The sequence below is a fragment of the Periplaneta americana genome, chromosome 15 (assembly GCF_040183065.1).
Source record: "Periplaneta americana isolate PAMFEO1 chromosome 15, P.americana_PAMFEO1_priV1, whole genome shotgun sequence".
Taxonomy (NCBI): domain Eukaryota; kingdom Metazoa; phylum Arthropoda; class Insecta; order Blattodea; family Blattidae; genus Periplaneta; species Periplaneta americana.
In genome coordinates this window covers 160588598-160608904 of record NC_091131.1, presented here as the reverse complement: position 1 = coordinate 160608904, position 20307 = coordinate 160588598, and the positions used below count along the sequence as shown (strand labels likewise).

Sequence of the window (20307 nt, the reverse complement as noted above, 5' to 3'; positions counted from 1 at the left end):
GAATTAAACAGTCTAAGAAATAAATACGAACGAGAGGTTTTGATTCCGCAAGGGAAAATATTCTCTGTGCCGTGCGCAAATGTGAAATTAAAATACGTAGGAAATATTACGTAGAGCGGCATTGTAATAAGAAACATACCGAAAACGTACAAAGGTCTTCGACAGCAAATAATGAAAAGCATACACGATCTGAATTTAATGTGGATTTACGTAATATGATGATTTCTGCAAATATTCCGTTCAAGAAACTTAATAATCCACATTTTAGAGGTGAAAGAAATATTCCACAAATTCTGCAAAAAGAAAAATACCGGTTATACAGTTACAGTATGTGTAACATTTTAAGTGGAGGCAAAAACGACGATACTATGGCGCTATTTTCATTTGCATCTCTAACATCTTGTGACACGGAAATAAGCTTTTCGATGTTCAAAAACTGTTTGAATGAGAGACGTCGAACTTTCTCTTTCGATAATTGACGGATGTATATTGTGGTTCAGTGTAATGCATCCTTCAATCATCCAGGCGGTGGCAGTTAACATTTGAGGTAAGATTTTAAATCATCATAACTATATTACATTTTCATTCCAGTAATTATAGATCGACTGAATGGAGTGATGGGGTTCTCATTACCAGACTGTACTCTCTTGCCGCTGTTTACGTGAGGGAATGACAACAGTATATCCGTTGATACTGAACTTAAGGCATAGCGCACATTTTTCCGCCCTTTAATAATAACCAATGCTTTTATTCTGGAGAAAAAGGTGGTGGATCTCTGTGTAGAATATTTTACAGCGGACGGAGAAATGTTTACTGTTCACTGGTAGGGAATTTTGTCGTTTTTAAGCTCCTTTTCGTCCAAATAAGTCTTTCCAGTTCTATGCGGAATTCAAAGAAAAATTGTATTAAAAACATAGTTATTCACACATATTTCGGTTTCATGTTTGAAATTGCAAGAAAATAGTGCCGGAACGCCGTTTAAGCGCGTTCCGCCAGAAGAAAAGCACAGATAACTTGTTTTTAGTGTCGGACGTCCAGTGTTGTGGATAGGTCGATGTTAACACGCAATCGAAAATTATAAAAAAAAAAAAAACAACAACAACAAGCAGCAACTTGAGCGGCATTAGAAAAAAACAAAAATCCCAACCTATTTATGCTGGATATCAGATAAAAAATGTTTATTGTCGTTTTTGAACACTAGCCTATTTAAATTAATGTGAAGTCTGCGCTTGGTGGGTTGCACAGAATTTCTCTATTCGTGGCCTTATTGTTGACAGGCCAACATGTAAATCATTTTCAAAATGCAGCAGTCTGTTCCTTTGTTTACATTTCACTATTTTCATGGTAGAAAATGCTGATGCACACAATTATGACGTTGAAAATTGCAATAGTTTTTTTTTAGTTTATTTGACAAAACATTTCCTCATATAAGACGCTCGGGGTTTTGTTTATATTCATCGCCACGCCACGTAAAAACCACATTGCAAGTATTTATCACTGTAGGCTCCGTGCGTTGAAGGGCGAAATGCACCGCCGCGCTCTGAGTGGCGAAAATTGTAAGTTCTTGCGTGTTACCGCGCCAGCAGCAGCCGTCATCTCACCGCGTATTGTCATGGCTGATTTATTAATAAGAGTGGTATTTCAAAGTATTTTATATGACAGTAATCGGCCAAATTCTTCTAAAAAAAAGGTCGTTTACTTGCATAAAGTAGTCATATATTGAATTTACAAGAAAAACAGTTAACTTATGTATGTATGTATTTATTTACACTGCAAGTGGGCAAGCACCCGGTGGCAGTGGTATATACAATATTAACAATACACAGTTAAAATGATAAGCAATACACAATAAAATTTACAATACATAATACAATTTACAACACATATACAATTTTATACACAATACAATAAGAATACACAATACAATTTAACACAATAATAATAAAACATAAAATAAAACACCTAATTTTACAACACAACCTACATAATTATGTATAGGTCCTACATAAGTTTCAATAGTCTTTCACTTTACTCTCATCTCATTCCCTGTGACGCATTTCACTGACACTTTAGCACACATTTCACTGACACTCTGTAACACATTTCACTGACACTATAGAACACATTTCATTGACGCTATAAATTATCACTGATCGGAACTGTTCACTGCACTGTAAAACCATAACTTCACTGACTCACCTCGCTTCACTGATACAACTTATACGGAAACAGTGCCAGCACACAACCATGTATATAACTTTCCACACATTATTATGCTAAACCTAAGTATGCTAGTAAATTGGGCCTAACTCCCCATATGAATAAAGAGGATTTTGTGGTTATAATTCAATTTCTAATGAATTACAATTAAATCTCCTGGCTGGTGCTAACACAGACATTTTAAATTTATTTTTGAGCTTACTGTTAGATACTACTCAACGCAAAATTAGTAAATAAAATTGACTTTTATGTTAGCCTTGCCATTTGCTGCCCTTTCTGTAATTTTCGATGTTCACCGCGTACTATTTCTATAATGTTCCAATCTGTTTTACCTATACTTGCGCAGGCGACTAAAAAGTTTGTTTTCTGGCCCAGCAAAGATACTATTAATTCAACATTGCCTACTGTTTTTAAGAATAATTATCCGAACTGTAGAGCTATTATTGACTGCACTGAAATTAAAACAGAACAACCTCCTGAAATCAGTCAGCGTGTATGTAGATACTCTAATTATAAGTCTGCATATACTGCAAAAGATCTTAATGGACTTGCACTTTGTGGTATGGTGAGATTAATTTTCAAATGTTATGGAGGTACAGCCAGTGATAGTTTTATAACAAATGACTGGAATTTTGAAACTTATAGAACAGGCGTGGGCATTTAAAGAGATGCGCCGTTCTACTCTGATTGCTGCAACACGCATCACCTGTTAACGTAATACTCAGCGGTGGATCGCGTGAAGTATTGAAATACGGAACGTTAAGTAATTACGCAGGACAAAAAGATACACAGTTTTCTACAAATGTTATTTTATGAATAATGACAATGAAAGAAAACAAATTTTCCAAAAGAAATACAAACTATTTTACAAAAAGCTGAAACATAACTGTATTTCTAATTTAAACAATTACTGTAAAAACCTTATAAAATGATATAAAACGTACAATTCCACAACAGTTAAAAAGTAATGCCATAATCTGAATCTATTTGTTTTGAAAAGAATTTTCATCCTTTCAAAATAAAATTAAGAAACTAAGGAAAAATATATTCTTAACAAAATATCAAGCAGATTACTAAGAAACAGAAAAACAACAATTAGACTGTTTTTTAAACTTGCTACTGTAGTTCTTTGTTGTTTTCGTCAATTTACGTCAATTGACTCATGCCCTTAAAAGAAAGGATTCGTTTATTCTTCGTCACGTAAATCAGCAAGTGTTTCAAAATTTGGAGTTATGTCAGACATTGCAATTGTGAGCTGATAGAATAAATTTTCGTCTGAAATGCGTGATCTTGATTTGGATTTTACAATGGCCAACTGAGAAAAAAACTGTTCACAAATAAAGGTTGAGCCAAACATAGAAGCAATTTTCATAACGAAACTCCGAAGATGTGAATATTTTACTTTGCAAAGTTGTTTAAGCTTATATAGATCTAAACCAGCCATATTTGTGCACTTGCACTTGGGGTGTCGCGGCCAGACGCGCTAACCGTTACTCCACAGGTGTGGACTACTATTATTATAACAAATAAAATTAAAAAAAATTGTTCCATTAAAACGAATCTTTTCATAATGTCGCTCAACGTGCTAGTAAAATTTTGTAGCATAATAAGCACCTAACGCTTCCCCCTTCTTCGCAACAAAAGAATTCATTTTCCCATTCTTTGTGGAAATAATATTTTTGGACTTTTTTACTTCAGGAGCTTCCTTAGAGAGCGACATTTTTTTTTAGTGAAATCCACCGCTGACTGCCAGTACTTCAACCGGTCGGACAGGTACACCAGCTAGGGGTGTGGAGGGAGGGAGATCGCGTCCTTGCGTTCGACTCCGTTCGACATGTACTACTGATACCCACGTCTGTGATAGAACCAGGAGTAAAATTATAGAAGATAAAGTTTTCCCCGGAATAAAAACTCTATTGGAGGAGAGCAATGCAGTTTTTGTAATGCCACTTTTTATGAATGAAGGTCATTAACACATGATCAAATTGATGACTCTTATAATATTGCTAGTGTGCGGATCCACGTTGAACGCTGCGTTCAAGGATTGAAAGCGTAAGCTTATAACAGATTTTATAGCCTCTTCCCCACTAGTTATAATTACCAACATAACAATCGAGAAGTCCAGGACGAATTACTAGGGAAATGGTCAGTTTCCCAAGTACTGCGTTCAGGGGCCTGTTTCATAAAAGTTACAAAGCTACAAGCAACAAGTCAATAGTGTAATTCAGCGGTTATCAACCTATGGTACGCGCACCACTGGAAGTGCATGAGCCCTATCAGTGGTGCCTAAGCGAAGTGTGAAATAAAAATATGAATTATTGCTAATTTAAAAATACACATATAATTGCTTTCAAACTTCAAACAATGAAAATGTAAATAAAATAATTTCAATAATATGTGTTTGAATATAAAATGATTTCATTAATGTGTTCTGATATTTCTAATTGTTGTCAAATTTCACCAAATCTCGTTAATATTAATATTAATAATATCCAGTAAAACTAGACAAGATAACAAGTCAGATACTTATATTAAAAGACTATTAGCTTTTATGACACAAGGCTGGACAGCTTTCACATTTTCAAAATAGTAATCTAAATACAACACTGTATGAAAGATTGAATAAATGTGTATAGAATTACTCCTATTCGAATTTTCCAGCAGCCGGCTGTTAATACAGAGAGCACACAGGTGTTGATGACAAGCCTACAAGTAGTTCTCGTAGTATCCGCCTGTAGCAGCACATTGCTATACGTACGGAGCCTAGTACGTTTGTGTGAACCCTGAAGAGAATTTTCGCTCACATTACTTGAATTAGCACAGCTGTCATCTAACCCAAAACTGGATTCATATTGTATTTTTCGAATTAAAAATTTGTCCATGGTAAAATCTAAAAAAAGCACTTTGTATAAAATAGTCACACTATCACCCCTTCATACGTACAGTTATATACTGAAACTGACCAATATGTGCTGAGATTCTAAACTCTATTTATTACTAAGTGGAAAGAGTAAACGAATTACTAAGCATTGTTGCAGGTGTTCACTTCCATTCGAATTATCGCCAGGCAGAAAAATTGAACTAAGCATTGTTGCAGGTGTTCACTTCCATTCGAATTATCGCCAGGCAGAAAAATTGAACTAAGCATTGTTGCAGGTGTTCACTTCCATTCGAATTATCGCCAGGCAGAAAAATTAAACTGAGCATTGTTGCAGTGTTCACTTTCATTCGAATTATCGCCAGGCAGAAAAATTAAACTGAGCATTGTTGCAGTGTTTACTTGCATTCGAATTATCGCCAGGCAGAAAAATTAAACTAAGCATTGTTGCAGTGTTCACTTCCATTCGAATTATTGCCAGGCAGAAAAATTAAACTGAGCATTGTTGCAGTGTTCACTTGCATTCGAATTATCACCAGACAGAAAAATTAAACTGAACATTGTTGCAGTGTTCACTTCCATTCGAATTATCGCCAGGCAAAAAATTAAACTGAGCATTGTTGCAGTGTTCACTTCCATTCGAATTATCGCCAGGCAGAAAAATTAAACTGAGCATTGTTGAAGTGTTCACTTCCATTCGAATTATCGCCAGGCAGAAAAATTAAACTGAGCATTGTTGTAGGTTTTCACTTGCATTCGAATTATCGCCAGGCAGAAAAATTAAACTCAGCATTGTTGCAGGTGTTCACGTTTCATTGGTAAAGTCTGTATCAAAATAAAATGTACCATATAAAACACTTCGTTGTAAATAAAAACTGCGTTGTAAAGAGCCTTTCTGGATGGAATAAAATTTATTTTTTAATTTCAAAATTTCGCGACACACTTCATAGCGCTGCGCTACATAACAGTTCGGAATCCCTGTTCTATTCTATGGTTACGTGAACTTCAATAATGTTAGAAACATCACTTGCTGCCACATTTAATACGTTATTGGAGAAATTTAATAGACAAAAGTCCATTGTAAATTGGGGATTGTATTCGTTAAACCATCACTGTAATACTGAAGATAGTTCTGCCATAAGAAATGCACAATCGTTGGTTTCAATAAGGCTATTGTATATAAAAATGTGTTATTAACCCTTAAGCAGTCGCGCGGGGTGTTCCTGACACCCCAAATATAATGGGTTCTGATGTAGTATTTTGTTAGTGAACAATTAAAATATCGCTCTTTTTATTTATACAACTATATGAAATACTTAAATACTTTCACGATGTTATAATTCAATGAATCAAACTCCTGTATCTCCTCACGAGGAGCATAGGACATTCACAAAGTGCCTCCATCGGACCCTATTTGTAGCCAACTTCTTCACTTCGCTCCATGTTTTCCCCTCCCTAGAAATTTCCTCCAAAACTGTTCTTTTCCATGTATTTTTTTGGCCTTCCTCTTGTTCTACTACCCTGGGGGTTCCAATCCAAAGCCATTCTTTCTACTGCTCCATCTCCTTTCCTGATTGTGTGCCCTATCCAATTCCACTTTCGTCTTTTGATTTCTTTCTGATTTGTTATCTTCCATAGTTATGAGTTTGTGATTATATCTGGCCATCTAATTTTTAAAATTCTTCGTAAACATCTATTAACAAATGTTTGCAGTTTATTTTGTATAATTTTACTTGTTTTCCATGTCTCACAGCCATATAATAAAACTGATTTCACATTACTGTTAAAGATTTTAATTTTTGTAGATCTAGATATAATATAAGATTTCCATATTGGGTACAACTGGACAAATGCACTATTTGCATTTTTTATTCGGTTCTTTACATTCTCAAAGGCTCCACCATCCTTGTCAATATTATACCACCCAAATATTTAAATTCTTGAACAGTATCAATGTTATTATTATTTATTATAACTTTATCTGTGTTTTTACTATTTAATCTCATTTCTTTAGTTTTCACAATGTTATAATTAATGTACAGTAATGGTAATATTTCAATATTGGTTCACATGCAATATTCGAACGTCTATTCACTCCTAATCATAATTTACTTTTTATCTTTCTTTCCAGGCCACTTTCATGGTTTTCCTGTGCGCACAGTCACTACTTAACATCCATTGTTATTGTTATAAAAGCATGGTCGGTTTATACCTGGTAAGGTTTATCTTGTCTCAGTAGCAATAAAACCAAGTCCCTTCAAATGAGTTGGACATTATAGGAGGGTTGTAAATTTTCAGGATTCCTTTCAAAACCTTGTCACTGTACAGGCTGCCGGAACTCAATTTCTTGAAAGACAAGCTCAGTGACGGAACTACACAGTACGAAGAGAGATATTTTGTATTTTTATTTTGCGCTACAGAATGTATCAACTAGTCCCTTCCGCCACTGGATGGATGGACGGCATCGCTCCACTCTCCCATTGCCATAACAATACAGACGAAGTAAGATATATCTCCTTTCTCTCTCTTTTCACAGTGAGACAAGATACATCACACAGACTTTAGTCACTGTCAATATTTACGAAAGGAGCGCGGCGTATTGGAGTCATCCCACACTACTTAAACCGTTATTATCTCGAGTATACGAATTGCGATTTCAAACCTGTGTACGGTTATTGTTGCCTTACCAATTTCTAAGAAAGGTACTGAAACAATTGAGGAACGTTTCTCCAAAATGTAGATAGATGTTACCAACACAGTTTTTCAGTAATTATGTTTTTTTTTCTTTACACCTAGAATTATTATTTTTTTTCCATACTTTTCACACACAGAAACATTAGTCATATTGAAGGCTAATTTAAGGATACTATCAAAATAAAAATTATATTTTAATATTTTACGATATTTAATTGTAAATTCTATAAGTTTTTTAAAACTCGACAAATGCTCACTATGAGACCAAGTTCTTATATTAATTCTATCATTTTTTATTTTTGTTTTATTACTTTTAACGCTAAATTACTTTAATAAACCCGAAAATAATGTACAATAATTTTACATAGGGTGATAGTCAACAATAAACAATTAAATATACAAAATTTACTTTGTCATACATTAAAAGTGTTAAGATTGTTAAAAAAATGTATATACCTTCGACAGACGGCCCGTTTCGACGCTATGTGTCGTCGTCCTCAATGTCTCTTGAACCACTGGTGATCTTGACTCTGCGATGTGCAGTTGTCGATGGTAGGGGTGGGGGTGTGTTGCTCCTATGGTGGAGGTTGTCTGTTTGTATGTTATGATGTATTATGACGTCAAACAATGTGTGCGTATTGAACTGCAGTTGTGTGTTAAGTATATATTGTGGGTATGCTATTGTATTCTTATATATTTCGTACTGTTCTAGGATGTTTAACTGTGAACTTTTTGGTGTGATGTGCAAAATTTCCATATCTGTTTCTATATTATTGTATATATATATATATATATATATATATATATATATATAAGAATACAATAGCACACCCACAATATATACTTAACACACAACTACAGTTCGATACGAACACATTATTTGACGTCATAATATATCATAACATACAAACAGCCAACCCCCACCATAGCAGCAACACACCCCCACCCCTACCATCGACAACTGCACATCGCAGAGTCAAGATCACCAGTGGTTCAAGAGACACTGAAGACGACGACACATAGCGTCGAAACCCGCCGTCTGTCGAAGGTATATACCTTTTTTTTAACAATTTTAACACTTTTGACGTATGACAAAGTAAATTTTATGTTTTTAACAAAGTGTTAACGAGAACTTTAATCAATGAACAATTAAATATGTATTCTAAATTTTAAATTAAAGAACATAAGTATTCTTCAAGGCGAGACAGCTTAGGTATCAGCTGTTGAAGTTTATGATACGAACTGACAAAATGATAATGCTAACTACTGAATTATACAGTTTTATGCCTGTTTGTATGTTAGGTTAGGATAGGCTATAATGATATAATGTGTTTTGTTTGTACCATCGTCATATTAGTCTGTGTATTTTATGAAGACTGTTTGGATTTAATCATAGGCGGGGGGGGGGGGGAAATCTACAAAGTAGGACATGTTTTGTAAACCAAGTACGGTCAAAAAACCCGTGAAAGAGCGCGATTTTGAACTTTCGCACTACTTGCAACACAGCAGGAGCGCTATGGTTAGGCCTGCTTCCTCCTTTAAAACGTTACTCCTGGAGGAAGTTTAATAACACAGCCTATTGCTCTGCACAATTCACGCCACAATAAGCCGCTAATCGTTACAAAGCAAAACACAGCTGCATTTTCATACACATTTTCGTGTCTCTTTTAGTTTTTCACCTTAATTGTCACTGAATATCACATTTTACAACACACATTTACACTCTGCATATAAAAACGTAATGTTTTCCATTCAAAATGCTTTGAGCGCTTTCATTTTTTTGTCGCTCCATCACTATGACAAAGCTGACAGAATGATACAATGTCTTTTAGAGTCGTGTATGGTTTTATCATAATATGAAACTGACGGTTCGTCGTTTGTATACATGCACTCATAATACTGCTAGACTATATAATCCGTAGTTCCTTGCATTTTACACGTAATTCTAACAATGATGTAGTAACTGCTGTTTTCATAATTTCTAGATGATTTTTTAAGGACTAGAAATAGTAATATGCGTTACAAGAGCGGTATGTTGAAGTTTTCATGTTCGAGGAAAAGTTTGAAAAAGCGAAACGTAGTTGAGCTTTTTTAATTTCCGAGAATTGAAAGAAAACATACCACTCGTGTATCGTACATTATTTTGTGCGAAGATCGTTTATTACATACCTGAAAGAGGAATTTGTAATTAGTTGCAATGAAATCTCTATCTTGGTTTCTGTTCAATGACGGCAAATTTGCAAAACAAAAATATCTATCTTCAACATTGTTGCTTTAAAATGTTTTCTGTGTTTACTATACTCCAGCAGGCCGTGATATACGACTGTCTTTTTTTTTTTTTTTTTTTTTCCCCCAGTCTATAAATGCGAACCTAAAACAAACGGCTTCGTTAATGTTACATGCATCACGAAATGCAGTAACTTTAGTGGAGTTGTAGATTTTACTTAATTTTTGCAAATATTTAAAAACAATAATTAACAGTGCAATTTAGGTGAAATTGCAGTGGTAAGTTTCCAATTTATAATTATTACTATATTGAACGTCTCTAAAAATAATATGTTAAAAGCCTAAAGCAGTAAAATGAATATGTCACTTAAGCGGTAAGAAGAGGGAAATTGTTATGTGTGTTCGGTTGGGAATACTGAATGTGGAATTGTAGACTTACCGCGGACTGGTTTTGTGTGGCAACCAAGCAAATACGCACGATCTCGCACAAATATATATTACTATGTTGTACGAGTATTATGGTTTATGTAGGATAAGGTGGAAATTATGTTAAGTTCACTTTCTATTAGTGTAGGTATTATGGATAAGAGTTGAAGTTCAGTCAGAGGTAGTTGGGGTGTACGTTGGTTCAGATAATAGGATAAAGTAGTTTTGGTTTTTGCAGTTTGTTGGAGTAAAGGCCCATTTACAATGAAAATTAAACATAACCGTAACATAAACACAGAATTTTACGCCCAGGCTACCAAATGGGATCATTCACAATGATTCACATAAGCACTGACATAAACATTACGGTAAGACGTTAACATAAAAGTTTGCAAACTCCAAACTTTCATGCTGATGCTTACGTGATCTGCAAACAGATCACAATCGTGGAGCGCTGAAGTGTACGACAGAATATGAGGAAATGGCGTCGTTGTTATGTTTCCATGGTTACCAAATATGTTTGCTGTTATGTTTATGTTCCCATCGTGAATGATGGTATGACTTCTTGATTTTACCGTAACGTTTACATTCTTAAGTAAACGCTTACGTTATGTTTAATTTTCATTGTGAATGAGCCTTAAGATAACATTAGTTCCTTTAAATTAGGTTGCTTTAATGGAATTTTTGGGAGGGACGCAATGACCCAGCACTGCGATCTTTTGCGATCTATTACGCTAACCCTCAAGCTACGCGCATTTCCAAACCCACACCGGCTGACTACACTAAGGTTCGCTCCGTACCCTGGTTTCCAGAAGTCAACCTCACTCGTCCCTAGGCCAGCCCCCTCCGTGCGTCGCCAGTCGACGTTCGGGAAATGCCATGGAAAGATGACGGAATGAATTAGATGCCTGATATGGAGAAACGGGAAAATCTTAACTGCCACACGTGCCAGGCCTGTCCGGGACTCGAACCTGTTCCTTTTCACTATTTAATCTGACATGTCGTATGTTATACTCTCTGAATTGCCTAATACTGTCAATTTAGTTGAAAGACTACAACGTGGTCATATTGTGTGTGTCCGCTTTACCTGCAATACTCGTAAATTTGACCATATAACGCCATCTTTTGAAGTTCTTTCATGGGTCCGCCTAAAGGAACGTAGAATAGCACATTCTTCATCTGTCCTGTTTGGAATATTGTTCACTTCTACTCCAAAATATCTGACAACTCGCTCTGAATATCTTACAACGTTACGGAATCAACATCAGGCCTTATTATCCATTTCTCGTTACCGTACCTCTTTCTATTCATCCTCTTTCACAGTGTCAGTTTGTCGCCTATGGAACTCCTTACCACCTCATGTCAGGGATTGCCGAACGGTTAATCAATTTAAATTAAGAATTACATACTTTTTCATGAAATTGATTTGTGAGTGTTAGCCGATTTTTAGAGGCTATTCTGTGCATATAAATTGTCATTTAGCTCTATCATAAAGTAGAATTAGGATATTAATTATAAATAACTTAATTATGTATCATGTTCAGTTAATATTTCATTATAGCCCGTGTAAGCTTGTTAATGTGCATGAAAATTATTTTTGTGCGAGATCGTGCGTATTTGCTTGTTTTCCGCACAGAACCAATACGCGGTAAGTGTGAAATACCATATTCAGTATTCCCAGCGTAACACACATAACAATTTCCCTCTTCTTACCGCTTAAGCGCGACATTCATTTTACTGCTTTAGGCTTTTAACATATTATTTTAGAGACGTTTAACATAGTAATAATTATAAATTGGAAACTTACCACTGCAATTTCACCTAAATTGCAATGTTAATTATTGTTTTTAAATATTTGCAAAAATTAAGTAATGTCTACTACTCCACGAAACTTATTGCATTCCTGATATAAGTAGCATTAAGGAAGCCGTGAAAAAATCAACGAGATTCCAGATGCCGATGTTATTACTGCAATATGTTATATAAATAATATTGTTAAAATGTTAAAATGAAAAATAAATCATTACATAACCTTACCGTTTGTTTTAAGTTCGCATTTATAGACTGGGGGAAAAAAAAGACAGACGTATATCACGGCCTGCTGGAGTATAGTAAACACAGAAAACATTTTACAGCAACAATGTTGAAGAAAGATATTTTGGTGTTCCGAAGTTGGCGTCATTAAACAGAAACCAACATGGAGAATTCATTGCAACTAATTAGAAATTCGTCTTTCAGGTCTGTAATAAACGATCTTCGCACAAAATAGTGTACGATACACGAGCGGTATGTTTGTTTTCATGTTCGAGGAAAAGATTGAAAAAGCGAAACGTAGTTGAGCTTTTTTAATTTTCGAGAACATGAAAACGTCAACATACTGCTCTTGTAACGTATATTACTATTATATTTAAGCAAGACTTTACTATTTTTGTCATTGTTTCATTATGTATTTCACTTCTGGTAGTGTGGAAGAGAAGGCCTTAACTCTGCCAGAATAAATAAATAAATAAGTAAGTAAATAAATAAATAAATAAATAATACAACAATCATTTTGTATGTATCTCTATTGAAGCTGTAGTCGGATGGTCCGGCGATAGTAAGATATTTTTTCTCCTATATAAGTTATAGTATAGTTTCATTTTAGATATTTCTATATTTCTGTAAGATGTTTAACTTACGCGAGGGGGATCAGCGAAGCGCGTAATAGGCTCTTTATTCACTCAGTCTGACAGGCGCCTAACGCATTTAAAACCAGTAGACGCGAGGTAGGTTACTGAACTTTAGTATAGCATAAAGGGGTTTTTCCTGTCTAGGAACGCGCTGGTAGCGTTGTTTGAATCTGGCAAACAATAGTGGCGTCTGGTGAGCGCGTCACCTTAGTGAGTATTTAAAAGGACGTGAGCCGAGCGTGTACCCCCGCCAGACGATTGCCGGCCTGTGAGCCGAGAGTGTATTTGCCCAGACGATTTCCGTCCTGTGAGCCGAGCGTGTATTTTCTCAGAATATTACCGGCCAGTGAGCCGATCGTGTGTTTGGTCAGAAGACTGCCGGCCAGTGGCGTGTTTACTCACTAATATAGTCTACGGCCTGTGAGCCGATCGCGTGAGTATTAATAATATTTCCGGCACTTGTTCCGATCGTGTATATCTTATCATTCTCCGTTTTCCAGCCGATCGAAGTGATAAAGTGTAGATTTCGCACTTTTTAGCTTTGTGTTTTACTCAAAAAGTGACAGCAGCGATTTTAAACTGGCGTTAGACGAGAAGCCGAAATCACACGGAAGACAACAGCCAGTATTCCGTCGCTTGGACTCAAGCAAGGGACGTGAGCCGAATAAATACACTTAGTGGAACTCTACTCCTTGGCTTCTTTTCGTGAGAACGACGAACATCACATTATATCCTACGCCCACAAAACCACAAGGTCCCTGAGAAGAGATCTCCTCCACCGGGGGACAAGATCTTCCAGCAACCGTCCACCGACTCCTCCTCTACCGGCGACGCGACAGAGAGGAAGATAAACAACAACAACGCGTGCCACCAGGTAAAACCCGTCGCACTATGTTAATATTATATTATATAATTTCATTATAGCTGTAATTTTATTTTAGTTTCTATTTTATTTTATTTATGCATTCGTCTTTTATTAATAACACATCTAAACTACGACCGAACACGAGCGCTGCTCATTCGGTCCTAAAATGTATTAATATTATTGTATTCTCTTTTTTATATCTTATTTTATTCTATTTTTATTCTTATAATTATATTCTGTAGTCTGTTTGACATTCTGCTACAGAATACAGTATTCTGTGTTAAGAATGTTTCCTTTCACAGAATAACAAACATTACGCTGCAGCGTCTTCAGTATTTCGGAAAGCTAGGAAAAGACCTTTAGGGAGGCCGAGACGTAGATGGGAGGATAATATTAAAATGGATTTGAGGGGGGTGAGGTATGATGATAGAGACTGGCTTAATCTTGCACAGGATAGGGACCGATGGCGGGCTTATGTGAGGGCGGCAATGAACCTTCGGGTTCCTTAAAAGCCATTTGTAAGTAAGTAAGTAAGGAAACCATGAATCAGCAGGAATTTGTCACATGTTTTCGTTTGCTTTCCTATGAGTCCGGCAGGAGCTTTCTTTCACTTTTCAGCCAATCACAGTACTTTACGTTTCCCGCTTCTAGAGGTCTTGAAGAGGTTCACATAGTTAATTCAATATAAGAAATTATACTTTCTATAAAGATATACGTAGAATATAGAGTTCAAGCAGGACACATGTCTCTACTAAGAGAATATTCCTGAAATATTGTAATACTTACGTACAAAAAAAAAAAATGTTGCAAAATAACAACAGTCTACTAAAGTTTCACTTGCTCTTCCTTTATTTTAAAAATCACAATTTTTTTAAATCCGGACTTTAGTCTGGTATTCCCTACGGATAGTTACGCGTACTTTCATGAATAGGCATATACGAAGGACGACAAGTGATCTGCTCGTTAATTATTTGACACAGGTTGAACTCACGAAGACAGGATAATTCTCGAGACTTCTGGTTGAACGTACCAGCGCTCTACCACTGAGCTACCCGGGAACTCCACCCGACACCGTCTCAACTTTTCCCTTTATATCCATACAACTCGCGTGGGCTGACGAAACGCCAGAGACCCACAACGAGTGCACACAATCTCTGTGTGACTTGGAACAACAATCAGTTTTGCACAAAAATGAACAAATGAGGTGGTGAGGCCATTGAAAACAAAATATTTACATTTCACCAAACATTAGTAATAATAATGAAAATTGTTATTTTGTTCATAATGTGTTTCTGTACTTTTACTATAGTAATACTCCAAAAAAAATTGTTAATTTGAATCCCAAGCACAATATAGACTACATGTTATACTTCATAATTACATTCAGAGACCACTCATTGGTGCAATGACAATTCCTTTAACATGTTTCTAATTTTTATTACATGCAACCATAGTTTAATGAACATTGATATCATTTAGATTTAATGTGTATACTTTATTTTACTTGTTATAGGTTTCCATTGAATTATGGTAATAAATTAATTTTAACCCTTGTTTTCTACGTATTCAGTAAATGGCGTTTGGCCCACTATGGTTCTGAACCCTTAAAATAACTTAAATTATATTATATAATATTACATTTTATATTATATTATATTATATTATATTATATTATATTATATTATATTATATTATATTATATTATATTATATTATATTATATCAGAAGTTACTGTAATAACATTATAGCATTATGTCCACTACACTTTCCAGTGGTGAAATAATAATTAATTATACAAATCGGTTAATTTAGCTTCCGATATTACTTCATACAAACACAGAAACATTCCCTGTAGGCTATCTTTCATAGCTTTCGATTGTTGCTTTCCAAGGCCCCTTATAGACGAATTCATTTGTTTTTTAATTCATTACACGGCCTTAGATGGCAGTTATTTTAATTTTAAAACTCATTTATCTCATTAAATATCAGTCCTATCAAACTTTTTCAAGGAATAAAACTTATCGAAAATTATTTGTAAAGAAACTTTTGTTATGTAACATTTTTCACAAAAATCAATAATAAGCGAGATATTTCGATTTATTTAATTCAGGCCGCCTTATAACCCCCTTTTAAATAATGTATTTTGAATGCCATATAGCCTAAAATCTAAGTTACAACGAACATAATTTATATTCCAATTTTCATCGAAATCCGTTCATCCATTATCGCGTGAAAAGGTAACAAAGATACAGACAGACATACAAACAAAAATTTCAAAAAAGCGATTTTCGGTTTCAGGGTGGTTAATTATATATGTTAGAACCAATTATTTTTGGAAAATCGAAAATTACCAGAAAAATTACGGCTACAGATTTATTATTAGTATAGATGTGTCCAATTTTCTATGCGTGTAGAAATACAGGTGTTAATGAGCGTATTCCGAATCTCAGCGCTGAGCAATCTGATGGCATCACGATGTTCCGAATTTCACCGATGGCTTCACAGATGCTCCATCGGTGTCGCACCGGTGCTATCAGCTTGCAGAGGTGGTGGCAGTCTCCATCAGCCGCCATCAGTGGATCTGATTGGTTCTTGTATAGGACGGGAATTAGCAGACGAATGACATCGTGCACTGTTGTGTCATGGCGGTGTGTTCTGCTGTATTGTTTGTAATGAGCACAACGTAAAAACAATATGTTAATGGCTTATGAGCGAACATGTCAACGGACCAGTTATTACTACCGGTTCAAGAAATCAATTGTTTATGCTCTATTTTCTTCGAACGAGATGGCAGTACAGAAATTTCGCAAAATTTTGCTAGCGTAGCACAGACAACAACTTACACAGTCGCCATGACAGCCATCAATCCTTCCAGCAGTTTTGTTCCTAATTCGCTGCAGCGTGACGTCATTGTTGTCCACCGGTCCGGTGAGATTCGGAATACGCTGAAAATCTCCAGAGGTCTATACAGTTTCTATTAATGGTGGCAAGTGTTTTACTTTAAAACAAGAGACTGATACTAAATGTATTTGAGGCTGATTAGATCATATGAGTGTTAAATTTCTGAAATATATAGTTCTGTGGTATCAAGAAACTGCGGGTTGCAATTCCCGACGGCACTCCAATGTGCCCGCTGCCAATTTTAATATCCCCGTTCCTTTCCGTACCTATATATGGCTGAGATAGCAACAAGGAAATGTTTTACATGCTCTTTTATATGTTATGAAAGTATGGAAGTACGTGTGATAGAAAATTCATTTGTGTACATCAACTGTATCTTTCTTCTCATTAAAAATATAACTAAAACTACTTTGGTGCCATTTTCTTTAAGTCTCTGGATTGAACAAATTGAAATCACTTTCTCATCTAAAATTAATAATCCACAACTCATTTTGTAAACTCTCTACAACCTGTAAATGCCCTTGCCTGAAAGAATCTGTAGATGTGAAATACCTGGGAATTATTGTTGATCAGCACTTGAAATGGGATAGACAAATCACCTTTTTATGTAACAGGATCCGTAAAACAATTTACAAATTTGTAAACCTTCACCATTACTTGCCTACTCATGTATTACGTTTGGTTTATTTGGCTATAGTTGAATCTGTTATCCAATATGTTATAACTGGATGGATGAAGAATTACAAAAACTGCTCTTTTTCCTCTAATTATGTTGCAAAAACGTATGATCAAAATTTGTTTGGAAAGGCGACTGGATTATCCAACAAATTTTAACCATTCCGAATTGAATGTTTTTAGAATTGACAAAATTTATAAATGCTCTTTAATGAAATTCTATCATAAAAATAGAATTAAATTTGTAGCTAAGCCACATGATCATAACACAAGACGAAATGAAATTCTTAATTTATTTGAACCTAAATGTTTCACATCTGCTGCTTTACTACACAGTACAAATTATGGTCCACGTCTATATAATTCGATAATCAAATTTCATCCAGAATTGACTACTTTAAGCAATGAAATTTTCAGATTCAGAATTAAAAAAATTATATAACAGACCTCCCTGTATTTATATTATGTACCATGTATTGTAAAACAAGTTAATTTCTATCCTAAGTATATTTTTTCTATCTTATCTTGGTTACTATATCAACATGACCTGTACTAATTATACTACTAATAATAATTTAATATTAATCCACCAATCTCAACATCGTCTCTTTTTTCATTCAGTTATTACTAGTATTATTATCTACTAATTTTATTATCATATTTTCTTAAGTGTTTTGTCTACAAAGTATGTATAGCTATGTAACAGAACTGTCCCCGAACACGAACTTTGCTCTTTCGGGGTATTTTAAGGTAACGTTTTTATGTATATGTTATTATTAAATAAATAAATAAAATAAATAAATTTAGATTTAAATAAATTGTGATTGCGTCCTTAAAACAAATCAGGGAGAGTAGGAGGTATGGACGCCAGTCAGCACTACATATTACGGATCGCCGTTAGTTCACTTTTCCATGCAGCAGCTTGATTTATTTGTATCTCAAATTGCAAGAAGAAAACAGTGATAAAATTCACGGACGTTGAAACAATAGCATGAAATCTTATACTGGAGAAAAAATTTTAACGAACAGTTGAGAAGTAATGTCAAAGAATAGTACATTATGCACCGAGCCTATAATGATAGTAATTAAGACGCGAGTATGTTTATGAAACGAGCGCAAGCGAGTTTCATAATTTTCATACGAGCGTCTTAATTACCATTATAGGCAAGTTTCATACGACTTTTTATGCTCGGCCATATTTCTAACTTGAAGTTATTCAGAAGTATTCATTTTATTCGCATCTCACTGAAGAGCAGAAGTGACTTTGTGCAAGCTCGTAAATTGTGAGATGTGCGCAGACGCGAAAGTATTGATTTTTTCCGAGGAACAATGTCATTGCCCTTGATATAGTTTAGAGAATAACATGAACTAATTTTGATATAACCTCGAAATTGATTTAGAATTGAGAAACGAGATGACAAATTGAATTTATTTGAATATTATTTACAATTAACGCTAATTATTATAGTAACAGAACATAACCTTCTGCGACAGTATTGGATTTCCAGCTTCCGTGACGTTTTCCTCGTTGTCTTTCGATTACATATCCGAGAATAATCGAAAACCTGAACTTTAAAAGATAGGTGTACTTTAATGACATGCATTAAAGGACTGCTACCAGGTGTATAATTACTACATTTCGGCATGGTCGAGCATAAAAATATTTAAAGACAGTAAAAAATTGAAGCTGAGGGCATAATATATCCAATAAGAGGGGTGAAAACTGGAGACTCACAAGCCCTGCACGCCGCTGTTGAGGTCGCTGGGCACGTCCTGAAGACCCTGGCCGGTGCAGCGGCACTCCATCAGCAGTTCGTGGTCCGTTATGTTCCAGCAATCGCACCGCCAGTTGGCACCACTGCGTATCATGGCCGACTGGTCTTCCAGCGTTCGAACAGTGGCGACCCAATCGCTTTCTGTCATGGCTGTCAACGCCTGAGCCAACAGAAAGGTTCCCAGTAGACACAGCATCCTCTGCAACAAACAATGAATTGTAATGCAGCTTAAGAGTCAGTTTGAACAGTATGTATAATAATATCTGCTCGTCTGATCTTTCTACTAAGTTTTACTTAATTACTAATTGCAGACAGTCTCAGCGGACATAACATACAGTTACCCAAAGAAATCCTGAGCCGTTGGAACATTCAAAGTCCCAGGTAGAAACACTGCGCATGATCGGAGAGAAAAGGTTCAGTACAGAATTGCCCAAATATCTACATACTCATTCCTTCAATTCAATTAAAAAATTTATTGTTTATGCTTGTAAACTGAATTAATCTGTTTGCTATGTATTGTATATTTGTGCAGAGCCACCAGTGTAGTGCAGTCAGTAGACTGTCTTGTCTGCTGATCCGAAGATGCGCTCGGCTTGAGTTAGATTCCCGCTTGGGCTTAACTTGTTATTTGAAACAGCAGCAGTTCGGTTTTACAGATGATCGAGATAAATGTGTGTGTTTACACCGTAAAGCCAGTGTATCTGTTCTTCAGTGGCGTATTTAGATATTTACCCGCTCCTAGGCCCGCAGTAAACTGCCGTCCCTCATATTTAGTGAGCATACATAACCTATTAATCTCGTAAATTGGTATTATTTTTGTTGTGACTCACCAAAAGTGTCCTAGAACAGTGGTTCTCAAAGTTTTTAAGTCCAGGACACACCTTGAAGGATATTAAACTTCACGCGACCCTGAAGTTAAGTTATCACACTTTAATCACTGATGAAACAGTAAATACTGTATGACTATATGCTAATTTA

The 20307-nt window shown here is 35.4% G+C and overlaps 1 protein-coding gene across 3 annotated transcripts in view; it reads right to left on the bottom strand.

Moving 5' to 3' along the window:
* LOC138715488 (follicle-stimulating hormone receptor-like) overlaps nucleotides 1–20307 on the bottom strand; it is a 778322-nt gene that overhangs the window by 235062 nt on the left and 522953 nt on the right. For all 3 annotated transcript variants that reach the window (XM_069848450.1, XM_069848451.1, XM_069848452.1), the window contains one exon: nucleotides 19290–19528. In XM_069848450.1, coding sequence (XP_069704551.1) covers nucleotides 19290–19528 — 239 coding nt within the window. The remainder of the gene's footprint in view (nucleotides 1–19289; nucleotides 19529–20307) is intronic.